General features: G+C 36.5%; 1 protein-coding gene across 3 annotated transcripts in view; it reads right to left on the reverse strand.

The window, feature by feature from the left end:
- The window catches only part of THADA (THADA armadillo repeat containing), a 324,408-nt gene that overhangs the window by 225,335 nt on the left and 75,916 nt on the right, over positions 1–23,157 (reverse strand). For all 3 annotated transcript variants that reach the window (XR_009405400.1, XM_059406207.1, XM_059406206.1), the window contains exons 23-26: positions 22,687–22,819; positions 20,364–20,477; positions 14,273–14,395; positions 2,432–2,523 (exon numbers count right to left, since the gene is read on the reverse strand). Coding sequence is in view for 2 of the 3 variants with exons in the window: in XM_059406207.1 (XP_059262190.1) it covers positions 2,432–2,523; positions 14,273–14,395; positions 20,364–20,477; positions 22,687–22,819 (462 nt within the window). In the remaining variant the exon portion in view is untranslated. The remainder of the gene's footprint in view (positions 1–2,431; positions 2,524–14,272; positions 14,396–20,363; positions 20,478–22,686; positions 22,820–23,157) is intronic.

Consider the following 23,157-nt stretch of genomic DNA (forward strand, 5'->3'; position numbering starts at 1 on the left):
GAGATCACAAGTAGGCAGAGAGGCAGGCAGAGAGAGAGGAGGAAGCAGACTCCCTGCTGAGCAGAGAACCCGATGCGGGGCTCGATCCCAGGACCCTGGGATCATGACCTGAGCCAAAGGCAGAGGCTTTAACCCACTGAGCCACCCAGGCGCCCCAGACACTAAAGGTTTTGAAGAGCAAATCTAGTGGATACTTCCAGGAAACTTCCATACTCTTTAAGAACTAAACAGAGAACAGAAGCCTTGTATACATAATGATATAGACCAATCTTCAGATTAATAAATGCTCTTTCTTACCAAGCATGTTCATCACATTAAAAAAAAAATTAGTAATTTCTTAATTCCTTCATTTCACCTTTCAACTTTACTCAAACAATTATATGAATATCCCATTTCCCTCTTTCTAGGAAAGTTACATATTTTGTAACCTTCCCCATCTAAGAAGAATGAATTTATAGTGGCAGCTCCCATCAGCATGCCTTTGGCAAAACGATTAAAGCTGTGTGGTTTCATTGTGTTAACCTTCTACCCTCCTTCAGATGTAACCTAAATGGAATGTATCTGATGATTTTCTCCTATACATAGTAAAATCTGTATGCACATCTGAGATTCACTCACTTTCTAAAAAGTAAAAGGGAAAAAAGCATTTCTTCACTATCACGTTCAGTTTTAAATAATAACTTCACTGTTAATTATCTCATACTTTATTGATGCCATAAACCAAATTGTTTTTTTTTTTTTTAAAGATTTTATTTATTTATCAGAGAGAGAGGGAGAGAGAGAGAGCACAGGCAGACAGAATGGCAGGCAGAGGCAGAGGGAGAAGCAGGCTCCCCGCCGAGCAAGGAGCCCGATGTGGGACTCTGGGATCATGACCCGAGCCGAAGGCAGCTGCTTAACCAACTGAGCCACCCAGGCGTCCCTGACCAAATTGTTTTAAACCTTAATACTTTTTAGAATTATTAACAAAATAAAGAAAGCTAAGGAGAAACAAGTATTAGTGATTTCAAACTACTGAGAGGAAGAACTTCTTTAGAAACTGGCTAAATAGTAAAAATTGTAATCATCCTTTCAAAGGAATAATGTTAGCATTATTTTAAAAATACAACTTGAGGGGCGCCTGGGTGGCTCAGTGGGTTAAAGCCTCTGCCTTACGCTCAGGTCATGGTCCCAGGGTCCTGGGATCGAGCCCTGCATCGGGCTCTCTGCTTGGCAGAGAGCCTGCTTCCTCCTCTCTCCTTGCCTGCCTCTCTGCCTACTTGTGATTGACTTGTCAAATAAATAAATAAAATCTTAAAAAAAAAAAATAAATACAACTTGATTAAAACAATAACAACTCTTCAGTATTTCCTGAATATACTCAGAAAATTCATCCTTAGAGCCCTTGGTTTCTTTTTAAATATTTGTTAAATTTCATAGGGTGATAAGTAGCAATTTAAATGACAATTCAGAACTATCAGTAAGTTTCATTAGAATTATCAACAGTGCATCATAAAATATATTTCATGACATTTTCCAATTCCTAAAACTCACCTCATCACAAGAAAATATTTTAACAAATAACAGCTTAAAACCTAAATTTAAAAGTGTGATTATTAGCCTTTTTAGGTAGGAGAAGAATAGGGCTTTAGTTACAGATCATTAAGAGAAAGTACGAGGCCTATTTGGATCCTAAATGAAATCAAGAAAGTAAGTAAACATGCAACGACAGTGACATCTAGTGTCAACTTTTGCAAGCCACTAGACTACCATCAAATCTTCCCAAGTACTGAAGAAACAACTATTCAAAACTTCTCTTCTTTAAAGACCAACAAAAGTAACTTGTGTTTTAGACCTAAAAATGATGCATCATTAAAGTATTTCAATAAATCTCCTCTCAGACATTAAAAAAGAAAACCTTAAAAACATCTTAAAGAAAACATCTTAAAGAAATACCATAATACTAAAAAAAAAAAAAGAAAGAAAGAAATACCATAATACTGAAGACCTAAAAGTAAAAAAAAAAAAACTTTGGTTATTCCGTGTGGCCAGCATCTATCTGTAACTGCTCCCCTTGGCTACAGAAAAAAGCAAAGATACTACACAAGCTAGTACTTGGTTAGCACATCAAGAAAAAGCAGTTTAAGACATTTCAGGAATACCTGAAAATGCAAAGAAAGAAAAAAACTTCAGCTGTTGCACTGAGAAACAAGCTCAACATTTCAGCCCTTGCTACCTTGCTGTATTTTTGTTGCTTTGAAAGGTCCACTTATTTAAACAGTATGTATTTTTGCCCAAGAGCTTAGAATTTGGCAGCCTAGGTTAATTTACCATATCATTTTAATAGTTTTATGCTCTAGATGAATCCATAAAAGTAAGCAAATTTCCAAAAATTATTTTTGGCCAGGACAATATTTTGTAAAAAGTAAAGTCAGCATTAGATGAAGCTTACCTATTTTTTTTGGAAAGTTCATCCTTTCCCCTTTTAACTCCAAATATTCTTGTGATCAAGGTACTAAAAAGAAGTGTGGATGAATTTCTCACCTAATGTAAAAATAATGCACAATAAGGGTTAAGAAATATACATGGCATGAAACCAACATTTACAATGTTCAAACTTGACATTCAAAGTCCTTACCCAATTGGCTAATGTGGGGCTAAAGCAAATATGGTTTGTGTTCATGAAATAATTTTCAAAAACTGTATAGTAACTGACTCAATGACTTCCTCTTACACTAAGCTCTGTAATCCAACCACATGCACACAACACAGCTCTTTCCTGTACTTCTAACATTACCACCAACTATTTTATTTTTTTGTCCTTGAGTCATCAAATAACCTTATTTTTTTTAAAATTCATTTTCCTGTATTGTTTCTGACAAGGAATATCCCTTGATATTGAAAGAGCTCAGCTCTTTCTACTTATTTTTTATAATCATTTACCTATGGGAAATATTTATAAGACCTTACTCAATCCACATTAATTAATACAGCCAAGAAAATATTCAATATCCAAAATGTTGTTTATTAACTCCACAATGTAGTAATTTAATGAATTTTAGCCCTATAGTCATATGAGACAACTGGTTAAGAAAAATAAGAGGGAACTATCATTAATAAACATAAATCATTTCTTCAAAATAATAATAATGATGATGATGATGATGCCTGGGGCACTCAGTTGGTTAAGCATCAGCCTTCAGCTCATGTCATGATCCCAGGCTCCCAGGATCCAGTCCCACATCAGGATCCTTGCTCAGCAGGGGAGCCTGCTTCTCCTTCTGCCTGACTCTCCCCTGCTTGTGCATGCTCTCTCTCTCTCTGACAAGCAAGTAAATAAAACCTTTTTAAAAAATGTAATAATGGAGATACATATTTCCAAACTAATGTGTCAAGATGTTTTGTTCTATCATAAAACTGTCTGGAATGCCATGGCCGATTGGGCCTCCTGGATTACCTTGCCAAATCAGAGCAGAGATGTACAAATACGTATTGAGTTTCCCACAGTGTATAAGAACAATACCAGCATCATGGAGAATATATAGAAGACACACTTACAGCCAACACAGAACCTATATTCTACTGAAATAGGGCTCATAATCATATGGTATGTTTAAACAGCAACATGAGAAGAAAGGTAATTAAAAGTAACAATGGAAGATTTATGTATAGTTGCCTGCAACCACTGCTCCAAGGGTCACAAACTCAAATGCCCACAGGGACCAGTGAGTGGCAGGGGCAGCACAGGACTGGGACTAATTCAGTCACCATTCAGCTTCAGCTGAGTCACAGGAGGGGATGTAAGCCCAGTGTTGCCAGATCTGCCTTTTCAAGAGAATCCAGAAAACGCAGTTTTTATGTGAAATCTCACTATTTTGAAATGTTGGCAACAAATTAAAGGAAAAAACAACAACAACAACAAACACTGAGGAGGCCAAATAAAACATAGTTGTAGGCTAGATTTGACCTATCCATCACCAGTTTGCAACCTCTCCTCTAGAAGCCCAAGGCTGACTCAGTTCATGCATGGTTAACTCTAGGAGTGGACTACAATTCCTACCAAAGTGGAGTAATTCATACCAATATTACAATGAGACCTAAAATTGGACAAGTTCACATATGGTCATTCCACAATCAACAAACATTAATGAAGCACCTACCACATGCCCCAATATCCCTAAACAACGAATCAATCTGTCCTGTTACACTGTGAACATGGCCTCGAGCCATGATCTAGATCATCCTCTAATCCAGATCTTGATTATCTCTCACCTGGTCTACTGACTTAGTGCCCAAAGATCTTGGGTTTAAGATGACTTGGCAAAGTCATACAAAAATCCTGCTCCCGTCAGGTATCGCACAAAAACAAAAAAAGAAAAATAGAAACACAAATTCCATCCTGCCCTAAACCAAACTTTCTAACAAAGGCTGCCAGATGCAGTCAAACTAAAATAGGAGTTCCAGGAGATGAAAGAGCACGAGTGCCAAGGCACCCCTTAATCAAAACTTAGAGGACTGCTTTACGAAGTGAATGGGAACGGCCAGAGAGAAAATCCCTTGTCTGATTCAATAAGCTGGAGGCAGGAGCCAGTCTTTCAGTAGTATTAAGAGAGATCCGAGGGTTCCAATAGTAGTAGTCTGATCCCTTCAGTATCAAGTTCCCACATTAGCAGCCAATAGTCATCATTGTCTGTTTCAGGAGGTGTAGCAACATGCTGATATTCTACCATTAATTAGTGACAACTTTCAGAAAGTAAAGTTTCCCCTCATCTGCTCTTTAGTTACCCTGTTACTGGATTACTACACATAAATTTACCAGTTTGCAGAATAATGAGTTAATGCCATAGCAGCCCCCAAAGGCCACCAAATAATAATCTTTTAAGACATTAAAGAAAATTAATTTTCCTTTTCTTGAGATAAAATTCACATACCATAAAATTCACCATATTAAAGGGTACTGGTTGGTGGTTTTTACTATATTCACAAACCAGGAAACTACCACCACCTAATGCCACAATATTGTCATTACTCCAAAATAAAACCCTATACACATTATTAGTCATTATGCACCCTCCCCCAGCAGGCAAGCACTGATCTACTTTCTGTCTCTATGGACTTGCCCATTCTGGACATTTCATGTTCATAGGATCATACAACATGCAGCCCTTTTTGTCTGGCTTCTTTCACTTAGCTGTTCTCAAGGTTCACCCATGTTGCAGCATGTCTCAGTAGGACACTCCTTTACACAGCCAAATATTATGCCATTGCATGGATATAACACATTTTTATAATCCACTCGTCATTTGATGGACATCTGGGTTATTTCCATCTGGGGGCTACTATGGATAATGATGCTATGAACACTACAAGTTTTTGTGTGAACGTGTTTGTTTTCATTTCTTTTGGGTATACAGGAAGAAATGGTACAGCTGGGTCATATGGTAATGATAGAGTAGACAGTCAGACATGAGCTGGAGACAAAGGTGATGATAAAGAGGTGACACATTAAAAGCCTGGGGCACAACATCCTGACTTTGTGGCTTTTAACATCCTGGCCTCACAGCTTCCAACACGATAGGGCTAACAGACCAAGGGCCACAGGTACAGAACATGGGCTCTTCTCTTCAATCTCTGCCCCCAGAGTAACATTTATTAAAATATACTCACACTGTGGTCTCTTCAATCCACCCCTGATTTATCCCCATGGCAAAATATAGCCCTGACAGTTCTGGCAAGAACCTTGCAGGGTCAAAAACTCCCCCTCCCTAGGAGTCCCTTGGATGATTGGAAACAACCGCAGTTGGACACTGCCCTAGCTGTGACCTACAACCTATGCAAACATAAAAAGAAAAGATAGCCCTAATCCCAGTATAGCTGCCACCTCTGAGCCTGCCCAATCTCCCACCTTGAGAGTGTAACATCCTTGATAAACTGCTTTGTGCCTGCTACTTTCCTTCTGGCTGTCTTGATCCAAGTGTGGACCCTCATGTAAATCTTTCATGGGGAATCCAAGAACCAAGATCTCCATTTACACAATGCAGACTCTCCCCCTAGTAACAGTAACTGTACTTTTGAGGACCTGCCAAAGTGGTGGTACCATTTTACATTTGCACCAGCAATGTATGAGGGTTCCCATTTCACCAGTTCTCCAAGTGTTCCCCAATAATTGTTATTGTCCACCTTTTTTTATTATAACTATTCTAAATGGATGTGAAATGGTATCTCATTGTGGTTTTGATTTGCATCTCCCTACTAAATAATGAGGTTAAGCACTTTTTCATGCGCTTATTGTATATTCACATATGTTTTCTGGAGAAATAATTTCAAATTCTTTGCCCATTTTTTTCCTGGGCTGAGGTAATTTCTCTCACTGAGTTTTAAGAATTCTTTATATATCCTGGGGCATCTGGGTGGCTTAGTCGGTTGAACATCCAACCTAATTTCATCAGTTCAGGTCTTGATCTCAGGGTCATGACTTCAAGCCCCATTTTGGGCTCCACACTGGGCATGGAGCCTACTTTAAAAAAAAAAAAAAATGAGTTCTTCATATATTTTATATACTAACCAAATATCAGATACATGATTTGCAAATATTTTCATTTTCTTGATGGTATCCTTTGAAACACAGACATTTTAAATTTTGATCAAGTCTAATTTACCACTTTTCTTTTGCTGCTTGTGCTCTGGGTGTCATACCTAAGAAACTGTTACCTAATCCAAGGTCACAAAGATTGACAGTTAATTTCTTCTAAAAGCTTCACCATTTTAACTTTTACGTTTAGGAGTTTGATCCATTTTGAGTTATTTTTTTAATATGGTTTAAGACAGGAAAGAAGCTGATTCTTCCACATGTAGTACATCCAGTTGTCCCAGTACCATTTGCTGAATGGACTATTCTTTCCACCACTGAATTGTCTTTTTTACTAAATGTTAGGTTTTACTTCTGGATGCTTACTTCTATTACATTGATTTATAAATGACTATTCTAATGCCAGTACCACACTATCTTGATTACTGTTGCCTTTGTCGTAAGTTTTGAAATTTGAGCATGTGAGTCCTCTTTTTTTCCTCCCAAGATTGTTTTGGCTTGTCTGAGTCCCTTGCATTTTCATCTGAATTTTAGAATGACTTTGTCAATGTCTTCAAAAAATTCAGATGAGATTTTAATATATATTGAATTTATATATTGATATATTTATATATATTAATATACTTAATATATATTGACTATAGATAGGTAGGTAGATAGATAGAATCTGTAGATCAATTTGGGGAGTACTGTTGTCTTAACATTGTATTGTCATCTTAACAGTATTAATGAAGTCTTCTAGTCCATGAACATGAAGTTTTTTCCACTTCATTTAAGGCTTCTTCAATTTCTTTCCAAAAATATTCTGTAATTTTCAGCATATAAGTCTTATATTTCTTTTCTTAAATAGAATATTACTTTATTAAAGAGTACTTAGTATTCCTAAGTACTTTATTCCTTTTGACGCTATTACAAATGGAATCTTTTCTTAATTTCACTTGTGGATTCTTCATTGCTAGTGTGTAAAAATACAATCGATTTTTATATATTAATCTTGTATCCAACAACCTTGATGAACTTGTTAATGATTAATTATTTAATGGTTTTGTATGTGTGTGAGTAAGTGTGTGTGTTCCTCAAGATTTTCTATATAGGAGAGTGTCATTGAAAAATAGGTAAATTATCTCCCTTTCTAATTTGGTTGATTTTTAGTTCTTATTCTTGCCTAACTGCCTTACCTACAACTTCTAGTATGATGTTGAATAGATATGGCAAGAGTTGATATCCTTGTCCTATTCCTGATCTTAGGAGGAAAGCTTTCAGTCTTTCACCATCAGCGTGTTGTTAGCTACAGGTTTTCCATTGATATCCTCTGTCAGGTTGAGAAAGTCCCCTTCCATTCCTAGTATATTGAGCATTTATAACACGAAATGGTGTTTGGATTTCTGCATCTGCTTAGATGCTCATGTGGTTTTGTCCTTTAGTCTATTCATATGGTGTATTATATTGATTTTCATATGTTGAAATATATACTCGTTATTTTAAATGTGTAGAAGTTATATAGCATAACATTAAAAACATGAATGTGAATATAGAGAAAATAACTAGCGTGGAAGACACTATTGGTTACTTAAGATAGGAGAGTGTCCCTCTGTTTTGCTACAATAGTGTAAATGGTTCCAGGACATCTGGTTAAAGTTCTCCTTTTTATTTTCTAATACTCCGTCCATATTTTTGTCCCCATCCATTATAAAGCTAATAAAGGAAGGGAATTATGTAGAAGTACAATTGGGAGAGAGGTGGAGACGGACTGACAAACTGCATTACCAATTCCTAAATCACTGATAGAAGATGGTAATATGAACCACTGAAACCCTATCAATGTGGGTAGGGTCACTACCAGCGCCCATATATCTTGAAAAACTCTTCACAGTAACAACAAGGAAAACATGCCCAGATTGGGAAGGATGGATCAAGGAGAAAACAAGTAGAAAGGAGAATAACTATAGGAAAAAATAGTAGTCAAGTGAAAAATGGACAGAATAGAATGGCTGCCAAATAACTCGTTATAATTAATTCTTATCATAAGGAAAATACCAGAAAATCTTCCTGTTTGCTTACCACCTTCTCCATCAAGCCCCCAATATATGGTTGATAAAGACTCGATACTCAGCTACAATGGTTATCAATTTTTTCCCTTCTATTCACTAAGTACATATATTTTTCTTTCTAGCATGAAAAAGCTAACCACACAGACTTGTGTAAAATATAGAAAGATTTGGTAAAAGAAATCAAAATTAGGTTTCACGAAGCAGTGTGTGTGTGTGTGTGTGTGTGTGTGTGTAGGAGTGTGTACACATGTGTATATGTATATGTGCAGATAATACATTTTTATTATGAGTGTATGGCTCTTCTTATATAACATAAATGCTCCCTTGACAAATAGTTTTAAATGGTAAAGCAGAGCCTCTCATGAGCAATCACTATGTGGCATCGTCACTTATACACGTTACACCTTCACCCTTAACAGATGGTCACGTCCCTGAGAATGGATCTGCATGTAATAGGAAATATTTTGTCTAGTGTACACGGCGCCAGTTTACAGTAGAAAAAAATACTTTCTGAAAAAACTCAAGGAGATATGGATTCTTATTTGTCTTTCATCCCTTCTTAGCTATGTGACCTTGAAAAAGACACTTAAAACTTTAGGTCCCAAATCCCTCATCTGTAATCCAGCAAAGCTGTACTGGGATTGTAGTGTAATGAGTAGAGCAGGGCTAGATTTAAGCACCACACAGCCTTCAGCCTGGCCCCTTGGTGGCAAACGCACAACTACCCGAGACCCTGGACATGCTGGGGCCAACAGAGCATAGATACATGGCCGCGCTCCTGGGAATACGTAAAAGGCTCCTTTTCCTCCTCTGAAACCCACTGCATATTGTAGACCAGAGCTGGCCTGAGGGAAGAAACTAAAAACATACCAGATAGAAATATAAGCTCAGTGTGGATCTTAGTAGGATGTTAAAATGCATACTCGGTGGGGTTTCTGGGCAAGCAGGGAAGATGGGTTAGCTGCCTGTAATGAGGATGCAAGGAAAGATCAGGTTTCCCAGTTGCTGAACAAAAAAAAGGGATTGCCCAGAAGTATCTTAGTTCCCATATATGTACCTGTAAATTACCCTTACATAATTTTTCTTTAAAGATTTTATTTATTTATTTCAGAGAGAAAGAGAGAGCACGAGTGAGGGACAGGGGCAGAAGAAGAGGGAGAAGCAGACTCCACACTAAGCAGGGAGCCCAGCCCAGCGCTCAATTCCAGGGCTCTGGGATCAGACATTTAACTGACTAAGCCACCCGGGTTCTTTAACTTAACTAGTTTCATCTCTAAAATACGTGTCAAAGGTCATCACATGTCACCATTCTTACTAATATTTTTCCATTCTGAGCCATCATCATCTCTTGGCAGAACTACTACAATAATTTCCAAATTAGTCTTCCACTTTCCCTATAAGTCTTGCCAGTTTTGAGTCTCCATTCTTAACTACAGTGATCAGATGCCTCTACTCCCCTATTTAGAAACTCTGTCATGAAGGGTTTTTCAACAGCAGTGAGAGCCACAGTTTCAAACCCCAGGTCTGTCCCAACTACACCCACAGAGGCTCTGGCTCATCCAGCCATTTTCAGACTCAGATGACACACTACATCACAGGGCATGGGAATTGCCTTCTCTCACACCTGCCCAAATGTTGTACCAACTCCTGCCCAAGTTGTGTGAATGCCCCAAGTGCTAACCTTTAATAGTAAGAGAGAGGAGATGGGACTGTTCCAAGAGGTGGTAGTTTCACGTGGCCTAGAAGATCTATCATGTGACCAGACAATTAGCTCAGTTTTCTGGCAAGGTCAAGACCTGTTCAGCAATGACTTTCCTCCCTTGTCTCACCTCTTCTCTTTATTTCTTCATTCTTGCTGCTGTGGTTGTACCATTCAATAAAACCTTAGCACCCAGATAATACTTCCAGTTTTGTTTTCTAAGGAACAAGACCAAAAGCCTACAAGGTAGGTAGGTGTGTTTACACCTTCTCTGTATTCCTGTAACACCAAAAACATTCCCTATAATAGCACAGATTCTGGAGTCATACAGATAATAGCTGTATGTCCTTAGACAAAGTTGTTTTGCCTCTCTGAGGCTTGTCTTCCTTATCTGGAAACGGGGATTATAATAATAGAATCTACTTTACAAGTCTGTTCTAAGCATTAACTGAGATTTTCAAAATAAATGATGTCAGGCACACAGAAAATCTTCAACAAGACAGCCATTATGATGATTGTGTCTTATTTATCCATGTATTTCTTAGTGTTTACTGTAGCATCTGCAACACAATAGGTGTTCCTAATGCCTAATATGTTTACAACAATACCTTACCCCTATATTTTAAAAATGCCTAAGAGATGGCAGAGATTGAAAAACTTCTATGGTCTCAATAAAAAAGACTGAGGAATGTGTAAAAACAAATAAAATTGTATATGGATGCTTAATGGAAAAATGTTCCTTTACTACAAAATTAAGTTAATTTCATTTGTGTGTGTATAGTTTTTTTTTCCTCTCCAACATGGAAAAACAGGAAAGTCAGAAGTACAGATGTAGCGACCTTTAGGCCCAAGATCCATTCCTGAGAAGATGCACACAAATTAGGTTTCTGTAAATTCAACCATATTTCACATGTGTTCAGAAAAAAATCATTCTCTAAATGACCTCAACAGAGAATCCTGTGGTAAGCTGCTTTAAACTGTTGTAAATGTTAATTGTTTTAAAATAAAGCCCTCTTCGCGTTCACGGACTATGTTGATTTATAATTCGGCCTATCTTAGATTAATTTTTTATAAGGAAAAAAACACAACAATCAATATACTAAAGACACAGGATTGGTCATTATGATGTTTATTTCCTCTAGTACAGCAAACTGAAAAGACCCAAAAAGATTCTTCAAAACCAGGGTTAATAGGGAAGAGTCCCGAAAATAAAACTACACATGAGCACTTACATGTACTTATGCAGTCTTCTGTGGATATATGTGTGTATCTGAGCACTACACATACATAGAACCCACATTAAAAGAAAGGCAGAAAATATATCAGAATGCTATACCTATAAGGTAGTTAAACAGGGGACTTTCACTTTTCTTCTTATGCTTTTCTTTATTTTCAAAATTTTTGCAGTAAACGTGTTACTGTCTTAAAAGGTCTCAAAAAAAATTTTTTTAAAAAAAAACAGCCACTCATTTTTCATACTTTCAGTTTTGCTAAAATGTTGGAAAAGTCACCAGGTTTCATTCTCTGAAAGCATTTCTTTGTTCATCTTAAATTCACGGCTTAACGAAAACAATATTGATATTTCTGGCAATCAGTTTTATGATCTCTAGTTTTCCGGATGGTCAAGCCACATTCCTACCTCTATGACTCTACTTAAGGTACACAGGTACTGCTCTGTTTCCTGTAAATGCAGAGGGTAAACACTGTGTCCTCGGGAGTAGTTAGGCAATGCTCCTAGACAGAATTTTAGACATTCATTATTCTTACAGGTAGATGCCCAATTTTCCAGGCGGAAGTTGGCAACCTTAAGGATTCCTCTTTACATTGGGAGTCTGTGTCTTTAGCTACACTACCACATGCTGACCTTCAATTAGAGGCTTATCGCAGAGTTATAAAATGGTTTGTGCAGATCACTGACTGGAAGCCCTGCCGTTGTAGCAAATTCTCCATTCTGCAGGTAATGTATTAAGGTCTAGCTTCTTTCCTCCTCTCCCTTTGCCAGTCTTTTTTTTTAAAGCAACATGTCAAACACAAGCCACAGGTTAGTCTCCTTTATTCTGGAAGGAAAACAGTAAATTCATGGTGCTTCTCCCAAGAATCAGGAAAGATGACCGTCTTAAATCCAACAACTACTATCCTGCGTATTGTCTACTATCTTTAGAGTTCTCAGTCTAAAAGTTTCTGGACAGTGATCATATCGCAAAAAAAAAAGAAAAAAGGTGACTGAATATTTAACCTCCTCCGTTTTAATACTTAGGGGGTTTTTCCCTTTGTTTTTTCCGTCTGGTTTTTTTTTTTTTTTTAAGATTTTTTTTTTTTATTTGAGAGAGAGAGAGAGGGCCCGAACAGGGCGGGGGGGGGGGGGGGAGGAGGTGGGAGGAGGCAGAGGAAGAAGCAGGCTCCCCACTGTGCAAGGAGCCCAACTCAGGACTCAGTCTCAGGACCCTGAGATCATGACCTGAGCCAAAGATGCTACACTGACTGAGCCACCCAGTTTTTGTTGCTATTGTTGTTTTTTACCTTTTGATAGACTGTATTTATAGCACTTACTCAACACGCTGATACCCAGAGTCCACAGCATCCAAAAGAAAGATTAAGAGTTGTTCTGCTTCTAGCTCAACATCATTGACCAGCAGGAAAATGCAAATCAAAACCAGAATGAGATACTACTTCATACCCACTAGGATGGCTATTATCAAAAAACAAAGAAACGGAAGAGAAACTAACAAGTGTTGGCAAAGATGTTAGGAGAATGGAGCTCTTGAGCATTGCTGATGGAAGAATCAAATGGCATGGCTACTACAGAATACAGTTTGGCCGTTTCTCAAAAAGCTTAACATAGAATTACCATATGATAGATACAACAGAATTGAAATCAGAAACTCAGTAATACAATTACAGCACTATTCACAGTAGCCAAAAAGAAACAACCTAAATGCCTATCAACAGATGACTGGGTAAACAGAATGTTAAATATATGCATAATGGAATATTACTCAGCCTTAAAAAGGAATGAAACTATGACACATACTATCTTGAAACCACTATGTTAAGTGAAACAATCCAGATACAAAAGGCTTAACATTCTTTGATTTCACTTATAAAGTGCCTACAGTAGGTAAATTCATAGAGTCTGGGAAACTGAACAGGTTAGTAGGGGCAGCGGGAAGAGAGAGGAGGAGACACTGTTCAACAGACATAGAGCTCCTGTTTAGGATGATGAAAAAGCTCTGAACACGAATAGCAGGGATGACTGCACAACACTGCAAGTGCACTTCATGCCCCGAACTACACATTTTCAAATGGTTAAAATGGTAAATTTTAAAAAAGAAATAAATGACAATTTATACAAAAATAATAACAATGTAGCATGGGTTTATAATACACATAAAAGTGTATTTTATATATATAAAATATATATATATAAATATATGTACTTTATATATATACATATATGTATGTATATATATATAAAATGTGTAATAAAAGCACAAAGATTGGGGCACCTGGGTGACTCAGTCATTAAGAATCTGCCTTCGGCTCAGGTCATGATGCCAGGGTCCTGGGATCAAGTCCCACATCAGGCTCCCATCTCAGGCAGGAGTCTGCTTCTCCCTCTACACTTCCCTCTAACCCTACCCTTTGTGATATCAGTCTCAGATAAATAAATAAAATCTTAAAAAAAAAAAAAAGAGCACAAAGATTGGAAGGAGACAAATAGAAGTATACATTAATAGGTTCTTACAAAATCTTATACTTCAACGGAGTGATATAATACCACTTGAGGGATGACTGTGATGCTTAAGATATATGCTAAAACTTCTAAAGCAATCACTTCAATAAGAAAACAAAGAGTTATGGCTAAAAAGCCAACAAAAAAGATAAATAACAGTTTATTAAAACCTACTCAGAAATATAATTAAGTCAATGAAAATAAATGGCAAAAGCACTTACCGCCCAGACTGGTGATGTAAAGCCTAGAATTGCAGCCTTAGCTCCGTCAGCAACATAAGGAATAATATTTTCTCCCAGACGTGTATCTCTGAACAAGGCTCTAAGGATATTTAAAGCATGAACCTAGAATAAAAATCTGAAAATTAGTTGTGGGTCAAAGACCATGGTACTAAATCTGTACAGATCTAATAGTTAACCTCAAAAAAAAATTATTTAATTACAGTGAGAAATAGATAATCCGCAAATGAAAGAGCAGATTTTAATAAAACAACTAGTATCTGAGTCAATTTTTCTAAAGTAAGATGCAATAAAAAAAGCTTGATCCAAGGGACATACGCAAAATCCTGAACCTACCAAGTAGAGATAAAATGCTCTTTTAGAGTACACATGAAACATTTATTTTTTAAAAATGACTTCAAACCTAGCCACAAATAAAAATTTCAACAAATACCAAACAATTAAAATCTTAGAGATTATACTCTGATTACAGTGGAATTAAGTTAGACACTGATTTCTTTAAATATATTTAAAACTGATACTTTTTTAAAACACTGGTCAAAAAAAACCCCTTTTTTTAATATTTAGAGCTGAATAACAATGAAAATACTTCACATCAACATTTGGGAGATGCACTGTAAGTAGAACTTAAAACAAATGCATGCCTTACATGCTTCTATTTAAAAAAAAAAAGACTAAAAATGAATATGCTAAGTGTCCAATAAAGATGATAAAGAACAATAAATTCAAAAGAGAGAAAATTTAAAAGAGCAGAAAATTTGAAAAAAGCAACCCAAAGCTGATACTTTGAAATAGAAACAAACTTCTAACTAACCAAGAAGAGAGAGAAGAAAATAAGCAGTATCATGAGAATACCAAGGATGACATGACTACAGATAGAGAATAAAGTAAAAGTAAGAATACCGCTATGAATAACACTACCCTAATCAATTCAGAAAATTAAGTAAAAATGAACACTTTTACAAGAAACAGAATTTATCAAAACAAATTCAAGGAGAAATTAATAAGTTAGATAGATGTTAGCACTGCAAAAGGAAATCAATAGATAAATATCCTACCCAGAGACCAAAAACAAACAAACAAAAAAAACCCCTAACCTAATAACTACAACAATTACCAAAAAATTAACCCACATGATTTTATGTATGAATTCTATCAAATATTCAAAGAATAGATAATCCTAATTTACATAAACTATTTAGAGAAGAAAAGACTCCCGAATTTATTTTGTCAATCTAACATAGCCTGGCTATAAATACAAAGTAAGGACAACTATTTTGGGAAAATGGTAATATCTACCAAAGCTTAATATACAACACCCGATAATCACTCCTAGGTATCTACTAAACAGAAATGTACACATATATTCACCATTGGGCATGTATGAGAACATTTGTAATAGTACTACTCTTAATAACCCGAATTTAAAAACTAACCAAATGTTCATCAACAGAAGAATGAAGAAGTTATAAAATATTATAAAAAAATGAAAATGAATAAATCACAATTTGGATGGATACTATAAACATACCATTGGTCAAAAGAAACTATATCAAAAGAGCGTATAGTATATGATTTGATTTATTTAAAATGAAAAAAAAAAAAAAAAACAGATAAAACTAAAACTGAAGTGTTAAAGTTAGGCTAGTGGTCACCCTTGGGGAAAAGGTAGCATGAGAAGAGAGCATGAGGAGGTTTTCAGGTACTAAAATTTAGTTCTGTCTCTTGCTACACACAAATGTGTTCACCTCGTGAACTCTACTGTGGTGTACACATGATATACACATGTCTTTGTAGTGTTATAATTCAATAAAAATTTTACATAAAAAATAAGGACAGGTACAACACGAAAAAAGAAAACCACAGGTCAGTCTCACTTATGAATCCAGTGAAAATATGCAAAAATATTTTTAAAAAACTTTTAAGTGAATGTATAAAAAAATGTATAATGTATAAAATGTATTAAAAAAATGTCAAAGTTGTGGGTTGGCCTGTAGGCAAAGATGGTATTGTATGAAAAAAATCAATATCTTCATATTTGCAAATTCTAAAAAGAACCATTTATCTCAAAAGACACTTGAAAGCGTTCAATAAAATTTTATTTCCTCAATGAGATACAAGATAGATTTAAACCTATAGCAAATATTAGAAACAATACAAGGCCGCCTGCTATCTCCATTTCTATACAAACCATACTACAGGGTCCAGCCAGAAGAATTAAGAAAAATGTCCTATGAATAAGAATTAGGAGGTAAAACATGTTTAGCATTATTCACTGAGGATATGTTTATCCATAAAGAAAATCTAAAAGAATTTACATCTAGTGGCGCCTGGGTGGCTCAGTGGGTTAAAGCCTCTGCCTTTGGCTCAGGTCATGATCCCAGGATCCTGGGATCGAGCCCTGCATCGGGCTGTCTGCTCCACAGGGAGTCTGCTTCCTCCCCTCTCTCTTTCTGTCTGCTTCTCTGCCTATTTGTGATCTCTCACTCTCTGTCAAATAAATAAAATCTTTAAAAAGAAAAAAAAAGAATTTACATCTAAGTCATTAATTGTAGTACAGCAATTGCTGACATGACTTCTTTTTTTATATTGAATTTTCCAGTCCATGAGCATGGCTTTTTTTCCCATTTATTCGGATCTTCTTGTGTGTCTTCCATTATTTTTTAAAATAATTTTCTATAAGTCTTATAGACCTTTTGTGAGATTTAATTTTTCTAGTGACTAAAAATGATATTTTAGAGATTATATTGTACACTGCCAGTTTGTACAAGTGCAATTAATTTTTTTGGTTACTGTTGTGCTTATATTCAGTGCAGTCATTTTCCCCAAACAAATCAATAAATTTAAATTCCAACCAAAATTCTAAAAGGGGTTTTGTTGGGTTGCCTGGGTGGCTCAGTGGGTTAAGCCTCTGCCTTCGACTCAGGTCATGATCTCAGGGTCCTGGGATCGAGTCCCACATGGGGCTCTCTGCTCAGCAGGGAGCCTGCTCCCCCCAACCCCAGCCTGCCTCTTTGCCTGCTTGTGATCTATCTATCAAATAAATAAATAAAATCTTTTTTAAAAAAAAAATAAAAGGGGTTTTGTTGAACTTAACAAGCCAACTCTGTAGCTTTGAAAATGCAATGGAACAAATATAGTTAAGATAATTCTAAAGGGGAAAAAGGGAGATTCACCCTACCAGATACCAAAATTATTAAAAAGATAGTAACTTAAATAGCGATTTTGGCTCAGGGATAGACTAGGAGACCAATAAAACAGAGCACACGAACAGATATGCGTATCAATAAAAATAGTACATGAAAGATAAAAGGATGTTACAAATCATGGGGAAAAGATATCCTGTATCAAAAATGCTTGCATATTAATTATCCAAATGGAAAGTAATAAATTTTTTTCTTATTTTACACACAATCAAAAACAAATTATAGGTGGTGTAAAGATGAAATGTGAGAAGTAAAACTCTAAAACTTTAAAAAGAAAATGTAAAATATCATTCTGACCTTGGAGTATTCTAAACAAGATCCAAATGCACAAACCATAAAAGAAAAAGCTGACACACTCCACTTGATTTAAATTTAAAACTTCCAGCAATAACAGCATAAGCAAAGTGAAAGGAGAAGCCACAGGTTGGGAGAAGGTATGTGTAACTCAAATAACCAAAAAGGAATATTGTTATTAGGAAGACCTTTTTTTAAAAGATTTTTCATTTATTTATTTGAGAGACAGAGCAGGAAAGAGGGAGTTGGTGTGCAGAGGGAGGTGGAGAAGCAGGCGCCCCCCTGAGCAGGGAGCCCAATGCAGAGCTTGATCCTAGGACCCTGAAATCATGACCTGAGCCAAAGGCAGATGCTTAACCAACTCAGCCACCCAGATGCCCCAGGAAAATCATTTGAAAACAGCCAAACCCCAATTCCTACATGACAAAGGCAAATAACCAAGTTGAAGGCAGCCAGAAAGTGGTTTTTTTTTTTTTTAAGATTTTTAAATTTATTTATGTATTTATTTGTCAAAGAGAAGAGAGAGAGAGCGAGCACACAAGCAGGCAGAGAGGCAGGCAGGGGCAGAGAGAGAAGCAGGCTCCCTGCCGAGCAAGGAGCCCGATACGGGACTCAGTTCCACGACCCTGGGATCATGACCTGAGTCAAAGGTAGCGGCTTAACCAACTGAGCCACCCAGGCTTCCCCAGAAAGTGTTTGGGCAGTTCACAGAAGTAATCCAGAAGACTAAAAATGAAACATGAAAATATGTTAAAGCTAGCCAGGTATTAGATAAATCTGAAATAAAACTGGAAAGAGCCATTTCACATGAAGCAGAAAGGCAGAAACTAAGTATAATGAAACGCCATTCTGAAATTACAATGAAGTTGGGGCGCTTATGTGGTTCAGTCAATTGTCGAACTTCTGGTTTCAGCTCAGGCCATGATCTGCCATTGTGGAATCAAGCCCCAGCTTGGCCCTGAATCTACTTCAGATTCTTTCCCCCTTCCCCTTTCCCTCTCCCATGCCACCCTACTCACACTCTCTCTAAAACCAATCAATAAAAAAAAAAGAGAGCGAGAAAGAAAGAAATTACAATGAACGAACTTACAGCTCACTCACCTTAAAAAATAATGTCTATTGGAAACACCCAAACTTTAAAAAGATGTATGGATAATACCATTTATGTTTATTTTTTAAAAGGTCATAAAATAATGAAAAATGTGCATAGCTGAGGAAGTGATTATAGCTGAGTGATTAGTGATTATAGCTGAGGAAGGGAGAAAGGGGTACAGGATGCAGAGAGGCCCACAACAATACAATTCTATCAGCAAGTTTTACTTTTTCAGGTTGACTTGGTTTCATGGATGTTCATTGTTCACTGCACATTTTTATATGCTGAAATGTTTCATAGATGCCTAATAAAAATAATAAGAAATATACCACAGAAGGGGAGAAGGAAAGCAAATTATCAATGAATGCCTAGAAGACTAGTCAGAGACAAAGTTTTTACATTTTATCAAGTTAATAAAAATGACCACTAAAATGCCATGAATGATCTTGAAGCAGAGTAGGACAATAATTATCCAACACTATTTAAAATCAATCTCCATTATCTTCAGATTTTCTCATAAAAAATAGTACTTTCTTTAAGTAGAAGTCTAGGAAAATGGAACCAAATTGTATTTTTCACATTTTGCTGGAAAAAAATCTAAGACTGATAACTTCTGAAAGGTGATCAGTAACACTTTAAAAGTTTGCAAGAAATAAGGATATTTCACAATTAATAGTCACAGGACAGAAAGTGCCATATGCAAATAAATACCATCCTTTTCCACTAATCACACTCTGGCCCATGGACTCCCTTTGACACATCCCACAGGTTCTGAAATAAAACCACATGTACGAACGTATTGTACTTGATTGACGTGTCAGCTCTTCTGTTCCCTGACCTAGCCCGGGCCTCCTACCATTGGTGAGGAAAGTCTTACTATAAAGCATTTACTGAAAAAGCCTACACAAGATGGACTTGAAGGTATTTACTATTATGGAGTAGAGTGGAGCTGCAAGGATTACCTCCCCCAACTTCTCACTCATACAAACACACAGACACACTCATACACACTTAACCTAGCCGCAGCGGTGATTAAAAGAGACTAAATATTAGCTAAAATTAAAATATGAATATACCAAACGATAGACATGTCCTTTTAGGGAAAGATCAGCTACTGAATTACAAAATGTGTTGTCAACTCAAAGAACACACAAAGAAATTTTAAAGTGATAGTACATTAATTTAAAAAATTTTAGATGCAAGGGCAGTATTGTAAAATATCTTATCTAAACTGGATGTTTTCACTAGAGTTTAAAAAAGATTTCATTTTGGTTAATACATATCAACTACAGCAATGATTTATTTTATAGATGGGAAAGGCCAACAAAACAAAACAAATTCAGATCAAGCATCAGATGCCGGCGCCATTTTCAAGAATTCTGTATCTTCAGCAGATACCCTTTTTTTTTTTTTTTTTTTTGGTACATTAAAGATTTAAAATCACTGCCTTCTTAGCAGCCTTTGTATATTTCATTATTACCTGGGGGACTGTGCTCCGTGAGTCATCCGAAGGCCGAGCCAATGTGATTAACTCTTTCATTGTTATTTTCAACAAATCCATTTTGCCTTTCTTAGGTTCACATGCCAATAGTGCCTATGGAAAAACAAGGCAAAAATTAATGGGGCTCTGATTTTACATATACCTATTTGCTATTTCCCAGAATCAATCCCAAAATGCAAAATCCCCCTATAAAAATTCGTGGTGTCAGGGCGCCTGGGTGGCTCAGTGGGTGAAGCCTCTGCCTTCGGCTCAGGTCATGATCTCAGGGTCCTGGGATCAAGCCCCACATCAGGCTCTCTGCTCTGCGGGGAGCCTGCTTCCCCCTCTCTCTCTGCTTGCCTCTCTGCCTACTTGTGATCTCTCTCTGTCAAATAAATAAATAAAATCTTTAAAAAAAAAAAAAAAAGGACCATAACTAAGTAGCAGGTCTCAGATACAATAAGCAAGCAGTTTTTATAACAAATTTACCAACAAGAAAATTCTCTTTACTTAAAAGACAAAAAAAGCCTGTGGATTAAATTTCTAGCAAGGATTTGGAAACTCCCTGGAGACTAGTCAGTTATTTAATTCTTTACTGAAGAGTCTCTAGCTGGAGGAGTATCAAATTGTAGCACTGGAAACTCCATGCAGCAAAAGAAAATACTATAAACTCCAAAGGGGTCCTACGCTTGAATTTTCAAGAGCTGCTCATTTACTTTGTGTCTAACATTTTGCTAATACACAATAAACATAAAAATAGGATATCAAACTACCTGAGGTAATAAAAAGGAATGAGGTACTGATATTTGCTACGACATGGATGGATTCTGAAACATGCTAAGTGAAAAGAAGCCAGACAGGAAGGCCACACATTATATGATTCCATTTACATGAAATGTCCAGAATAGGCAAATCTATAGAAACAGAAAACAGATTAGTGGTTGTGTAGGACTAGGAGTGGCAGGGATTATTTCATTTGTACGAGCTACTAGCTCTTAAGAGTGAAAGTTTCAAGCTACTCAGCTTCTTCAGAAATACTTATAATCCATAAAAGAGGAAGAGCCAAAATAGGTAAGTTTAAAAGAAAAATTTATCATAGTATATCTATGCTCAGAAAACACATATATATTATTTTTCTAATGACCACTCAAAAAAATTTCATATCTGTTTGCACAAAAGTTAAGTTCATAAACTAAGGAGGGCAGTTTTTCTCCATAGTCAACACTAAATAAAGTTTTCCATGAGAACATAACTTATTAGTAAATTATGCTATGAGGAATGGGACATCTTTGAGCAGATTCTCTTAATAATTTAGATTTTCCTCAACTAACATAAATAAGAAAGTTATATGCAATTACTGAAATGTCTCCTTGGAACCATGGCTTTTGTTCCATCAAGAGCTACAGGCATAATTACAACACTCTCCCCAAGGATGGGCTAAGAAATCGCATGTCCTGATTGCTCTGTCACTGTGACCGCTATTTAGTACTGGAGGGGAACCACGGGTGGAATAAGCACACAGCACAAACAGGCAACTAGACCTTGCTGTTGTGTTAACATTTGTCCTCAGAGAGACGAATGAAGCAAAAACACACTGGGTCAGAATGAATTACAGACAGGAGACGAACCCAACTGATGTGGAATGGGTAGATCAGAGAGGAGTTCATTTTTGAAAGTTACCAAAATTCATCCAGCAGAACAACCTCGAAGATCTCTTTATCAAATCAACAGCCTCTGCAAGTGGGATCCACTGTCGTCACACAATGATGACGTTGGAAATTTGGGGAAGGAATAAGAAAGAGAAGGGAAAAATGCAGGTAGGGACACTAAAAAAATTTTTGTCTCACTGATTTTCATTGCTTTTATTATACCACCCCCCTTCCTGGACTGACTTACTGAATATCAAACAAAGACATATATTTTATGGAAGGATTCAGAAGAAACTGCTACTGCTTATTACTTACAGAGAGTCTTAAGGGTCTTGAAATAACAGGAAGACTATTTTTTCTAATTCAAAAAGAAAAAGGTAACATGTACACTTCCTAGAAGTGAGCAGTGAGGACTGCCTACTTCATACCCAGGCGGAAATCTATACCACCCTCTGTTCACATGACAAGACTGACCTCGTGGAGGGTTTGTTCCAAGAACAGATCTGTCACGGGAACACACCGTCCACATATACAACAAAGTCACGAGTGCTACAGTACTTAAGAGACAGAATTGTCCCTTATGCAATATGCTTACTCACATGTCAAGGGAATTGTCAGAAGACAAATAAAACAAATTATCAGAGGACAAACAGCTATGTCCTGTGGATAAGTACCTGTATGTAGAAAGGAATTCCGGCACTGCGCCTTGTAGCACAGAGTTTAGATGAAGGATCACTGCATTTAATTTCTTCTAAAACATTCCATAACCACTGTTCTGGTAGCTTTTGCAGACTCACATTGGGGCACCTGAAAGGCATATATAAAGCAAACATTTGGAATAACCAAGTACCAAAAGGTAATAGTACAAACTATGGATATACATCAACATTGTTAGAAAAGAATAAATATTCTTACATTTGGAAGGAGGGAAACTAAAAACTGTCTCCCTTTCTACTTTTCACTTATTTTCCTCTTTATTATGGGTCTTAAGGTTTGAAACTATTAAAGAGTCCACTTCTTACAAAAGCCTAGGAAACATGTGTCTTGTCTGCAAAGTAATTTTTTTTTTAAGATTTTATTTATTTATTTGACAGAGAGAGATCACAAGTAGGCAGAGAGGCAGGCAGAGAGAGAGAGGAGGAAGC

This window comes from Mustela nigripes, chromosome 7 (assembly GCF_022355385.1).
Source record: "Mustela nigripes isolate SB6536 chromosome 7, MUSNIG.SB6536, whole genome shotgun sequence".
Lineage (NCBI taxonomy): Eukaryota > Metazoa > Chordata > Mammalia > Carnivora > Mustelidae > Mustela > Mustela nigripes.